Source organism: Cavia porcellus, unplaced genomic scaffold (genome assembly GCF_034190915.1).
Source record: "Cavia porcellus strain 051 isolate PalLab524CR breed Dunkin Hartley unplaced genomic scaffold, mCavPor4.1 scaffold_31, whole genome shotgun sequence".
In the NCBI taxonomy this organism is placed as follows: domain Eukaryota; kingdom Metazoa; phylum Chordata; class Mammalia; order Rodentia; family Caviidae; genus Cavia; species Cavia porcellus.
This window is the reverse complement of record NW_026947514.1, coordinates 33,473,694-33,487,001: the sequence shown is the minus strand read 5'-3', so window position 1 is coordinate 33,487,001 and position 13,308 is coordinate 33,473,694. Positions and strand designations below refer to the sequence as shown.

Below are 13,308 nucleotides of genomic sequence, written 5' to 3'. Positions count from 1 at the left end.
AGAAATCAATAAGCAGGAGATGATTGTGGATATTTACACAACTGTCTTAAAAGAATATAATCCCAAAATCAAAAGAGTTGATTGAAAAGTAAATAGCTAGTGCTAATATACTCAAAGAAAGAGAGCTTCATCAGTCAGAAGAGATGTTGGTCAGCTGTGGAAACACAAAATTAAATCATCAAGTAAAGCTTGCCTTTGCCTGCCTAACCATTGTGTATTTTATAGTTCTCAAACTTTAGTGTGCCTCAAACCAACTGGAAGGCTTGTTGTTATACTACCTATTGCTGGATGCTGACCCCATATGGTCCAAGAATTTGCATTTGTAACAAGTTCCTAGATAATACTGATGCAACTTACGGAACTACAGTTTAAGAATCATTTGGTCTATAGATTTTCTGTTGTTATGTAACCTCAAATTTAGCAGTTTAAAACAATACCCATTTATTATTTCACAGTTTCACTGATCAGAAATCTGAGACAGCATGGCTAAGTTCTCTATACAGACTTCAGTCAAGGTGTTAGCTGGCAGTGTTCTTGTTCAGAGCTCACCTTACTCTTCCATATGCCTTCCTCTTATTGGCAGAATTCAATCCCAGGCATCTGTAAAACTGAAACTGTGTTTTTCTGCTTTCAGCTGGGACTGTTCTCAGGTCCTGGCAGTTTCTCTCAGGTCCATAGAGTCTGCTTTCAGGGGAGAAAATATGCTAACTGTGCCAATTTACATGTCCTGATCTGTGTAATGACTGACTTTCTCTCAGGAAATTAATCAGTTAGCATTATGATTAGACCCCTCAACTTCTGTGAATGTATTTTATGTACGTCTCCTTTTGTTGTGTTGATGAGACTGGGTTGTGAGACTGGCTAAGCTTCAGATCCTGGGTAAACTCACGAAGATGAAAACCTCTGTTGAGAACCACACTGGACATTCAGTCTACCATCCGAGGCATCATCTGTATGTTGCCTTACAACCGTACTCAATCTTCAAACTTGTCATTATAAGACCGTCTTGAATTAAACGATGAGTAAAATGAAGATGGAAATGTTTTCAAAAATTTAAGCAAAGTGTAAGGTAATTTTTTTTAAGCCAGTGTCCCTAAATCCTGTTTGTATGAGAATATACTATTCTACTGAAGCCTAATGTCTCTGAGCAGTATATAATTTCTGAAATGAAATAAAAAGTGGGATACTGAAAAGAAAATTTTAAAAGGTAAAACAGTAAAACAATGACAGTTTCCCTTTGGAATTCCTGCTACATCAGAGAGACGTACCCAGAGCTTGAGCAGTTGACAATAATGAAAGCTTCATCTCTACTGGTTTTAACCATATGGTCCGTATGCCTGATTTTATGCATTTGTGTATGTGTGTTCTATTTGCCTAATTTTGTTTCTTTTTTTAAAAGAATCTAGTTTTCTCTGTTTAAATATTAGTAGTTTAGAGATTTTTATATATAAATCTACTTAGTTGATTCTTATATGTAACACTGGAATCCAAATTTAGACTCTTTCCTTTAGGGAAAATTGGTAAGAAGGATTATTCTTAATTCATTCTTTTGTTAGATCAGAATGATTATACAGAGAGAATAAAATTTGTCTCTGAGCTTATTCTTAAATTCATTTGACAACTGTGTCAGAATATTGATAAACTCTTATAGACTTAACTAAGAATACATAAAAATCTAGCAAGCTAAAATGTTACTTAGGTTTTAAAATGTCAACATATAAGACAGAAAATATTTAGTTTCATAGAATATGAAAAAGACTTCTATAAAGTTTAAGATATTTATAAACTCCAAAATGTGCTAAAGGTTTCATATGCTTGTGATGTCAGTGTTGGAACTGCAATAACAGAACCACATGTTCAGGTCAAAGAGAGACTTACTCGTCCTATCTCTCTTTGGGTCAGACTACGTTTTGTTTGACTGCCATGTGTGCAGGAAGATTTAGATAAGTACATTGATTTAGGAGGAAACCAATCACATTACAGTGGGAAATCAGGTCACATGAAGTACATTTCAGATTACTTACTAAAAAAGAAAACTTGGGAGCATATTTAAGTTAGTTTTCTTTGGCTGTTAAACAGCCTGGGTAACCTAACAGTAACTAATTGGAAAGATTTCATAGAGTTTGGAGTCAAAGAGAAAGTAGAAGAATTAGGCTTAGAAAAGTTAGGAGCTGATGCAGTCAATAAACCTAGTGATCATATACTTCAGGACTTTGTTGCCAAAGTGAACACTCAACACCTACTTTCAGCATTTTTGTCAAATTTCAGAAGAAGCGGATTTGGCTTGATCACATGTTCACTCTTTGACTAAAGAAAGGCAAGGCAACTTAATCTGTCATTCCAGCAGGCTGCATCCAATAGAGTAGAAGTTATTTTCCCCAAAGAATTAGGATGTCATTATCAAAATGATAGGTAAATGTATACTTTGTAGACTAAGTAGAACAAATGCCCACAATAGATTATGAGATTATGATCTTCCAATATTTGGAAAGGTGGTGAGACTTGTAGAGTGATGATTAGAATGTCTAGGGCACTGGTGGTGAACCTATGGAATGCATGATGCAGTTGACTTTTTGTTATCACTAAAAGCTCTAAAAGGTTCCCTTTACAACCATACTCACTAGTATAGGGCATCTTGATGTGTTTTAACATCAGGAGGAACATTTTAACAATTACAGCTGCTTACAGGCTGCGTCATAGGTTATGAACTTCCCATTTATAATAGAATATTCTTTGGTGGCATGTGACAGAAACTTGACTTTAGCTTGATAAAAAGGGAAAATTATTTGAAAGATACTAGGAATATCTTATATGAACAAAGACAGGATTGAGCTGGGAAGGGTAGACATTCCACTGGGCCTCTGAAACAACTAGAAATAGACACTCAAATGCAACTGGCCATATTTCTCTTTCTCTCACCTCTGCTTCTTTTTGAGTATTGACTTCACTTTTCTTCCTGACATCTCAGTTTTAGGTACATGTTGTGAAGCATGGTTACTAAGAATGCCTATTTCACATCTTACAAACACTGCCAAGAAATATTCTTTTTCCTTCACTGAGTGAGAAAAGTCTTTAGAACAAACTGACCCAGCTTGGGGCTGGTGTCCACTTAATCAATCAAGGTCAAGGTGCAGGACATTCAGTTTAGTTTTAGTGCCTTCTTTGGACTGATTTAGGGCCTGATGGGAAATTTGCTGTTGATAGAATCATAGTTGAAAAAAACAGTTCACAGAAGAGGGAGGCTTTTTCTAGAGGAAATATAGTGGGCAAGCAAATAGTGTCTATTACTGTTACTATATGTTCAGAAGTTGGATCAGTCAGAGATACTGCAAAAAAAGATTCTTATGGTGGTGGAAATTTAAACTTCAGGATCTTTACGTTCTTTCAAACTCAGAGATGCTATGGTTCTGACTGGTTTCCATATAAGGCAGAAATATACTGGTTTTGGTTATATGAGGAATTTTCTTTTTCTTTGTATTTCAACCCAAGGATTACTTGAGGGATTTTTTTTTTTTTTTAAACTGAAGACTACTTACCCACGTTTTTGGGTTTACAGATGGAGAAAAAAAAATGTATTATCTAAAAGTGAATATCCACTGGAGAAATCATGTATATTTTTTAACAAATAGGAACCTCAAGATTTAAGTTCATATAGATTAACTTCAAAGAGATAAAACACATTTAAGTCTGAGCAACTTGTTTTAAAATGAGTTTTTATATTTTTTATTTTGAAACAATCATAGGTTTGTAGGAGGTACAATGAAGTATACAGAGAAGTCACTTGTACCATTCACCCAGCCTTCCCCAGTGTTAATATCTTACCCAACTCTCATAGAATACTCAAACCAAGAAACTGACACTGCTATAGTCCACAGAACTTCCCTATTATACATGTACTCTTGTGTGTGTGTACTTTGCAGTTTAGTAACACATGTGGCCTCATGTAACTACCATCATCATCAAAGTTCTTAACTGTAGTGTTGTCAGAAGACTGTCAGGTGCTATCCCTCTGTAAGCACATCCATTCCATCCCTTACTCCCTAACCTCTGGCAACAACTAATCTGCTCCTCATCTCTATAACTATGTATTTCACAAATAATATATACATGGGATCATACAGTGTGTATTCTTTTGAAATTGGCTTTTTCACTTTCCTTAAAATTCATCTAAGTCATTGCATGTATATATAATTTATTATGAATATAGCTTATATGAACATTTGTTTATAAGTTCCTATGTGAAAATAAGTTTTCATTTGTCTGGGATGTGTGCCTGGATTATATGGTAAAACTTTTTTATTTTTGAAAGGAACTATCAGACTGTCTTTCAGAGTGGCCATTCTATTTTGCATTTCTGCTAGCAGTGTGTGATGCAGGTTCTTCTTATTCTCTCTGGCACTTGAACCATTTTGATAGGGATATTTGATTGTGATTTTAACTTACGTTTTTCTAATGGTTAGTAATGTTGAACATCTCTTCATGTGTTTATTTACCATCCATATGTCCTCGAGTAAAATGGCTTTACATAGTTTTTCCTTATTTTCCAATTTGCTTTTTAATATTGAGTTTTGAGAGTTTTCTTTTTGCTCTATGTGTTACTTTTCTCATTATTAAGACAAAATACCCAACACCCAAAGTTAAAGGGGATAATATTTATTTGGCTCACAGTTTATAGAGATTTCAGTTCATAAGAGGCTTGCTGCAAGGCAGGGTGGCATAGCAGATAAGCTGTGCAGAGGAGAAACAGTCCATAGTGGGCAAGAGGTAGCAAAAGCAACAAGGGAAGGAGAAGAAAGCCGCTGTCTATCCTTCGTATTGTATCCAGGCTACCGGCAGTAGGGCAGTGCCAAACCAATCAGTGTACTGATTTAGTAATCATACACCTCTTATTCTAGCACCCTTAATCTTGACATTGCACCATGAATCAATCTAGATTCAGCTACCTCTGCAAAAGCCCCACGGATGACTGCATGAGGCTTTAGGGAGATATCAAGACACAAGCCATAACATTCTAGATGTAAGACCATCTTTGGATATGTGTTTTGCAAATGTTTTCTATCAGTTTGTAAATTGTCTATTCATACTCTTACCTTGTCTTTCACAGAGTAAAACTTTACATTTGATGAAGATGACTTTAATGAAGAATAAATTTTTGTGATTGACCTCAAGACTTTCTTTTGAGACAGGGTCTTGGTACATAGTTCAGGCTGACCTTGAAATCACTAAATAGGCCATGGTAGCCTGTGTCAAATGACCTGCTCCACCTTTGTTTCAGCTCAAATACGTTACCAGGAAAAAATTAAAGTTAAAATGAAGAGAATTATTGAGTGTATAATGTTCAAGTACAGTGGAATGGCTGAATCTGACTCTATTCCAACACTTGTTTTTGTCTATTATTTTAACTAAGGAAGAAAAAGACAATTCAACTCTAGTAAGGAGGTTGTTTCTTTTTGAGTTTGAGCAAGATTTCATTATGTGTTGGGAGCCGCGGCCGAGCCCAGTCGCCTTACTTGGCGGATGTGAGGCCTGTAAGAAAGAGCAAAGCCTGAGCTAGATTACCCCTCCCATCGAGTGTGCTAAGATGGCGCTTATCTCCTGCTTCCTGCTTGGTAAACAACCCGCCCTGTAAGATAGTCTGCCTAGCAACAACTGATGTTAGCCAATCAGCCCGCATCGCGTGCTTTGAACTGATTGGCCACTGTTACCCTATAAAAGTGAGTGCCTCTCCCGCCACGAGAGAAGAAGCACGGAAGGAGCCGCGGAGAGCGGACCGGTAGAGGCTTCGGGACAGACTGTAGAGAAGAAGCACGGAAGGAGCCGCGGAGAGCGGACCGGTAGAGGCTTCGGGACAGACTGTAGAGGAAGAAGCACGGAAGGAGCCGTGGAGAGTGGACCGGTAGAGGCTTCGGGACAGACTGTAGAGAGAGAAGCACGGAAGGAGCCGCGGAGAGCGGACCGGTAGAGGCTTCGGGGCAGACTGTACGGAGAGAAAATAAAGAAAAGCCTGACCACCGCCAGATATTGTTGCGTGTTCTTCCTGCCGGCCGGGAGCGACACCGACAATTATGGACTAGAAAAGGACATAAGACTATATATGTACTGCTACATATAAATAAATACCTCATATAATTAATATTTTCCTCTATATACAATCCCAAGCATACCAGATAGTCCAGAAACATTCCATGTTGCTTCATTATATATATATATAAACTTTCAGCTTCTCCTTTAGACTGTCATTCTGCTTATTCCATAAATACTACACTTTAACTAAGTATCTGGTTGTAATGGGGAACAGGATAGACATTGGTGCAGCTCTTGTGGGGCTTACAGTTTAGATCTGATTTCTTCTTACTAAATATAGGCTGTGTTGCTTATCAATGCTTCATTGATTCAACTGAATATTGTTTTCTAAGTCAAGTTAGAGAATCTTCCTTGATCTTCTAAAATACACTGTGTCCAACTCTCATTGAAAAATTTTAGTGTGTTGGGAGTGGCTGCATTCCATTAAGGTGATAAACCAAATCAAGCAAGGCAGATCTACAAGCATATACATGAGAAGTATTATGAGGAAGAAAATCTCTACAATTAGGGACTTTCTTGCTAACAGGGAAAGTTTTTTTGGCTGAGCCTTAGTTATCTGAGTGATAACTGAGGATTTTAAACATGATGTTCCAAAGCTTACCATTTACCATATTCTGTAAAAAGAAGTCAATCAATCAAGTGATTTTTGCATAGTGCATGGTTTTTGTCTTATATCATTTATAAGCCTGTGATTCTGTTTTAAAATATCAATGGAATAATTTTTCTATCATTAAACCAGCTTACCTATTTTAACTGCTACTTTTCCAAACTTGGAGAAATTTCTAAAGTAGGCTCTAAATACCAAAATCAGTTAAGACTCAGCATCCTAAATTGAATATCAAATATTAAAATCAGTTAAGAATCAGCATCCCAAATTGAATATCAAATATCAAAATCAGTTGAGAATCAACATCCTAAATTGAAATTTAATTTTGGGTTACATTATTTATTATCTAGTAGCCCTTAATATTTTGTTGTGAGCTGGATGACATATAACAAATTACAGACAGAGCAGTCATATTTTTGAAAGTCTTTCCAGATTTGAAACACTTCACCTCAAACTCTTCTTGACTTGATGGTTTATGTTGGCAAATATCCTGTGACTCTGATTGGTTTTCCTTTATAGGTGATCTGTTTCTTAGAAAGCTTAGAAGCTTTTAATATTCTTTTCTTGTGCTGAATTTCTGAGATCTTTATTATTATATGTCTGGGTATAATTTACTTTGGTTATGGCTAGTTGGAGTTCTGTATGCCTTGCTTATCTGCATGCCAGATCCTTTTCCCATGTTTGGGATGTTTTCTGCTATTACTTCTGTAAATAGCCTTTTTATTTCATTTGTGTTGACCTCTGCCTCTTCCTTGATACCTATCATTCTTATTATTTCTCTTTGCACCATCTTGCAGCCCTTAAATTGTTATTTCCTGGTCCCTTGTTATTTTTTTTTTTTTTAAATTTAAGGAGAAAAGAAAAAAAAACAGAAAGGGTACAAGTTATACAGATTTGCAGAAAAAAAAATGAACAGTAGGAAATCACTAGTTAATGGATTACATATTGTCATCTTAGAAATAATTGTTCAAGTCACAAAATTAAAGCTTGTAGAGTGGACATTCCATCAATGATACTGCAAACAGTTCTGTTCAATGATCCAATAAAACTCTGTGATATCATTTTTTATCTTATACACTTAAATATACATGCAGTTATATAGTTTAGAGCACTTTCTTTTCCTCTCTTTTGTACAATGACTATTACACATTTTGGGTTTCATTGCTTCCACGGTTCTTATTACTTTTTTGGAAGAGAGTAAAACCAAATGTGACATAACAGAACAGAATCGGTCAAGTCAAAAGGGTGGACATAATAGATAATGTGAAAACATAATACAAGGTGATCAACAATGGTTACCATAATGCCTCCCACTATCTCTAATAGAATTGCCTGTATCGTTAGTTATAATACAATTGAACAAAACAGTAAAGAATAAAAGCGACAAAACCAAAACATTGGAGACATTGTAGGTCTTCAAAAGTAGATAAAAGTCAACGAGAATGGGCGTTATAATGAATCTCATTATCTTCACAGCTGATGCCTAAACTTTCGAACCTGATGCTATCCAGCAAAACAGAATAGGGGAACATCAGTTAAAAACCAGATGGTGAGAGTAATACAGGGCTTTAAATCGAGGTAATGGAAAGTCAAAGTGGGTTACTATAATATATCCTGCTATTTTTTTTCCTTTAATTAAAAGGATAAAAATAAAAAAGTAAATAATGGAGTGGAGATTGAGATAAAAGAAGGCATAACAACGAAACAGCACAGATCAAAACATAACCATTTAAGCAGAATAGTGTTTCACCACCAGATAATCCTGACCTAAAAGTAGTTACCATATTGTCTCTTTCCTTGAAATCCTTGAGTACAACTTCGTATACTGTAGCATTAAGTATATCAAAACAATGTAGAACCATTTAAGAGAATGACAGTATTACAGAGTATTTCGAATCGACTAACAGAAAATGAACAATGGTTTCTGTATAATCTCCTTGACTTTAAAAGGTTTTTGCTTATACTATCGTACATAATAAAATCCAGTAAGATACAACCTATTTAGACCATTGGAGACAGAAGGACAAAAGCTAGATGAGACTTCAAAACAAGATGATACTAAATCAGTATTACCTATTAAGATGTCATTTTCTCCAAAATAGCTGTTCCGATCATCCAATCTTCTCTGTCTCATTTCTGTTGAGCTCTTATTCTGTCAGTAGCTGTCAGTTTGTCTTCTTCACTTTGTTCTCTGCTCCATTCGTTGTGGCCTCCACTATTTCTGGATTCTTTGTATTTTTCTTTTTTTAGAATATCCTGCAATACTCTCTGTAGAGTTGAATTGGTGGTTGCAAATTCCCCCAGTTCCTCTTTATCCTGGAAGCACCTTGTTTTTCCATCAATTTCCAGGGACAGTTGTGCAGGATATCTCAATCTTGGCTGGAGATTATTATCTTTCAAAGCTTGAATTATTTTCCCCCATGCTCTTCGTGATTTGATGGTTTGTGCAGAGAAATCTGCTGTAATTCTGATGGGTGTTCCCTTGTAAGTGGTCTGTTTCTTGTCTCTGACAGCTTTTAATATTCTGTTCTTGTATTGAATTTCTGGAATTTTTATTATTATATGCCTGGGTGTAGTTCTGTTTGGGTTGTAGGTGGCTGGGGTCCTGTATGCCTCATACATCTGAGTATCTTTACCTTTTGCTAAATTAGGAAAATTCTCCTGGATTATTTCTGTGAGTAGCTTTTGTAGTTCACTTGTTTGTGTCCCTACTTCTTCTTTTATGTTCTTAATCCTTAAGTTATGGATCCTCTTATCATCTTCTTGTTTTTGTATTATTGCTGTTTGTTTCTTTGTTATTTTTAAGAAGTTTTTCATTTCATTCTCCCATATTACAAGTCTGCCCTCCAGTTCAGATAGTCTGTCCTTAGTTTCTTTCAAGCTGTTATGCCAGTCTTCTATAGACTTCTTAGTATCTTGGTAGTCCCTTTGAACCTGCTTCACGTATTCTATGCTTTCTCTGTTTTCTCCATCAAACAATTCTCCCCTTTTTTTCTGTTCTTCCATTCCACCACCTGTTTTTTCTTGGGTGGTACTTAGCATTTCTCTAACTATTCTGCCTACTTCTAGCTTCAGGTCGTTGATAACTTCATTCCTGAATTGGTCTATGAGGCTCTCTATATGGCGCCTTATGTGTATTGGTGCGGTGTCCGCTATTGCCTGATTCTCAGAATTGGGGGCCGAGGAGCCTTTCTTGTTGCTGCCTCTTCCCATGCTGCCTCTTCTTCTCTGTTCCTTATATATGCAAGCTTATATAAGAGGCCCAGCTTCTCTCCCAGTCAGCCACAGCCTGATCGAATTGCGCCAGTTAGGTGTTCCCGCTCACCGCTGCGCACCAGGGAGTTACGGACCAGGCAGCCTACGCGTCTCCCCTCCCGGCCACCGTCAGGCTCTGGGATCTGGGTTGGGACAGCCTACGGGATCCGCCAGCAGCATCACGCAGGCCAGGCACTTTTCACCAATCCCGCCCAAGAGGGGAATGTGTGGCGGGAGTCGCCACCGCGCCCTGCTCCCGCAGGACTGCTGGGGCCCAGGAAGTCCGCTGGAGTCAAACTGTGGCTCAAACTGTGGCGGAGTGTCAGTCTCCCTCACTCACCTCATCACAAGTCAGAACATGCCTCCCTGCCCGTCCTGTTTTCGACTCCGTTCGCAGACTCCCGCTCCCAGAGTTTCCGCGCGTCTCTCTCCTTGCTGAGCCGATGTAGAGGCAGCCAGCCACCGCGCGGCGGGAAACCCAAATCGCGGCTTCCAATGGCGCGGGGTCCAGCCTCGGCAGCAAGGCTTTTCTGTTCCTGTTTTAGCACCAGGACTGCATTCCAAGTTGGTTTCTCTCAGCCGAGTTCGTTCCTGAGTCAGCAGAGCATAAATCCACCAGCTTATGTCTCTTTAGTCCGCACCATACCTGGCTTCTGAGCCTAGTTTTTCAGAGAGCCTCCGGCAGTTGCTGTTATCTGTCCGCCATGTTCTCCCGGAAGTCTCCCTTGTTATTTTTAAAAGATCTTTCCTTTCATGATCACTAGCTGCAATCCTGTCTTCAAGGTCTAAAAGACTATCTTCAGTCTCTTTCAAGCAGTTTTGCCAGTTTTTGATCAACTTTTCAATTTTCTGCGTATCTTTTTGAATCTGCTTCATGCACCATAATTCCTTTCTATACTGTTCATTCAAGGTTTCCACCATTTTCCTATGCTCCTTTTTTTATTTATGTCTTTTTTACATTTGCTGAGCAATTTTTTCATTATGTTTTGCATTTCTTCTTTTACTTGAGACATTATTTCGAAGTGGTTACTTGTACTCTCTTGAAGTTGCTTCTTTGCTTCAGTTGTTATACTCTCAGAGGTTTTCGGTATTTGACTTTCATTTTCTTCCATGACTGTATCTCCCAGACTTGTTCTGTGTGAGCTGGAGGTCTGAGATTGCTTTTTGCTCTTTTCTCTTGACATTCTCCTGAGTTCCTGCCAAAAAGCTGGTTGTGGGGTCCCAGGCACTTCCTGTGTTGGCTGCCCCTCCACAATACAGGGAAATGGGAAAGGCACTTGTGTTCCCCTGACCCCAGGTTTACAGAGAGGTACCAGAGTATGGAACAGGCTTCTCCAGACCTATGCAGCTACATTGGGGCTTCCTTGATGGCCAGGGGTGTGTGGTGGTGGGGCTGTATTTCTCAGCCTACATGTCTACACTGTGACTCCCCTGATGGTGGCAGGCACACAGAAGTGTGTTTGTCTGATCCTCCCAATGGGTGATGGCTGCCCAAAGGAAGCAAGGGCCTCCAATGGTGGCCTGTGGGTGGAGTGCACGGGGCTTACCTGGCTGCATGTCCTTGTTTCTACTGGCAGCCTGAAGAAAGCAAGCCTTTTGGTGATGGCAACTGGCAGGCAGAGGCTCTCTCTGCCCATTCTGGCTGCCCATCCAGTGAATTTTTACAGATGATTTGCTGTGAGCCGATAATGTTCTAGGTATAAAAATGGTAATAAACAGGACAAAGTCTCGTTCTTATAAAATTGTTACAAACAAATAAACAATACAATTTTAAATTGTAGAGTTTAAAGAAGGTTTTCTTCTTAGTTTTAAGAAGAAAAAGATCAAGGAAAGGGATAGAGTGAATGAAATAAACTTTAACAAATGTCTGAATCTATGATTTAAGTTTTTGTCCTAGGAAGCAGACATTTAGTTTATAGGCTAAGTTTCACTACAAAAATAAAATAAAATAAAAATTAAGAAGGGATGTCTTTGGAGTTTCTGTTTGCCAGTAGAAAAAAAAGCTAAATGAGTTCATGAGAAGGCAGCATATTTCTCTGCTATTTGTAGATTATATTTTGCCTGTGGTGTTATAGTGAGTCATGGATAACCCAACAGTAGAGTGAAGTTTATTTCTGATTTGATTATGTTCCTCTATATTATTTGCCTTATGTGAAGAACTTTGACTATCCAGAGTCTAGCCTTCAGCTTTTTCAACCATAAATGAAATTATCATTGTAATAATTATAAGTCACATGGGTTCCAGAATATCTTTCATTAACCATAATTATCAAGACTTTTATAAAGTTGTAAGCCAAACAAAGCATTTAGAATGTTCCATTGAAATTAGGTGAGTTGTTTAACCTCTCTGGGTCTTAGTTTTTCTAAAATAAAATACAGTAATTATATTATTGTCAAAAAATGTTAGGATCCTTTCTTTCTGTGATGGTACTAACTGGAATTGATGTAGACTGTCTGGAGAGTCAGTTGGTACAATGACAAATTCTTTAAAATGTGCATAAATCTTTGTCCCTACAAGTAAAATCTATATTCAAGGATGCATATTTAATGATATTCATTCTACTGTTGTTTACCACAGCAGTGGACAGCAAACAACCTAGTTGCTCAATGATAGCAATTTGGTTAAATTTTGGTACATTCCATTTAAAAGTCTATGAAGCTATTAAAATTAATGATGGTATTAATAGATATTAAGATTGGAAAAAATTTCATAGTATAATGCCATTTGTGATGATCTGTATCTCTTTGCTTTGGACTACTGCAATCAGGGATAATAATTGTGGTTACTTTTTGAAAATCTAGCATGAATAGTATAATAGTATATGAATATTATGGTACTGTAGTACCATAGGCAGTATCTTAAACTTTGTCCATATATTATCTTTTTGAACTTTCATACTAATCCTACTGAGCATGAACAGTTTGGAACTTTATTTTGCTGGAAGAGAAACCAAATCTCAGAAGAATTAAGTAACTTGTGTAAGATCTTAAATTCAAAGATGGCAGAGTCAGAATTATAATTCATTTGTTTACAGAGTCTGTATTCTGAAACCATGGCTTCTCTAGACTGCCTCTCTATAAACTACCTTTACGTGCTAGATAGGATAGTCATCACGGTGTGTGATAGAAACCTCTTCACATCTTTCATTGTAGCAGTGCCTTTCTTGGTTTGAGCGTACTTTGGCACAACTGTATAGTAGGTGAAGAGGTTGGCTGCCCTTTAATGAATACATAGGTCAGCGTGCCAAAGCCATCCAACCATTGGCTTTTGGAAATCATGTTTTATTGCAACATAGACGTACTCATACTTTGTATGGCTGATTTTGCACTAAAAAGGCAAAAATGAGTGGTTTCAGCAGAGA

At 37.6% G+C, this 13,308-nt stretch overlaps 1 protein-coding gene across 9 annotated transcripts in view; it reads left to right on the top strand.

Annotated features, from left to right (window-relative positions):
* The window catches only part of Rad51b (RAD51 paralog B), a 569,590-nt gene that overhangs the window by 244,816 nt on the left and 311,466 nt on the right, over window positions 1-13,308 (top strand). Inside the window, exon 8 of one of the 9 annotated variants that reach the window (XM_063241558.1) lies at window positions 5,105-5,714. The exons of the other annotated variants lie outside the window; for them this stretch is intronic. Within the exon in view, the coding sequence (XP_063097628.1) occupies window positions 5,105-5,158 (54 nt within the window). The 3' untranslated portion in view covers window positions 5,159-5,714. Of the gene's footprint in view, window positions 1-5,104; window positions 5,715-13,308 lie in introns of those variants that run through there. 9 annotated transcript variants of the gene reach the window in all.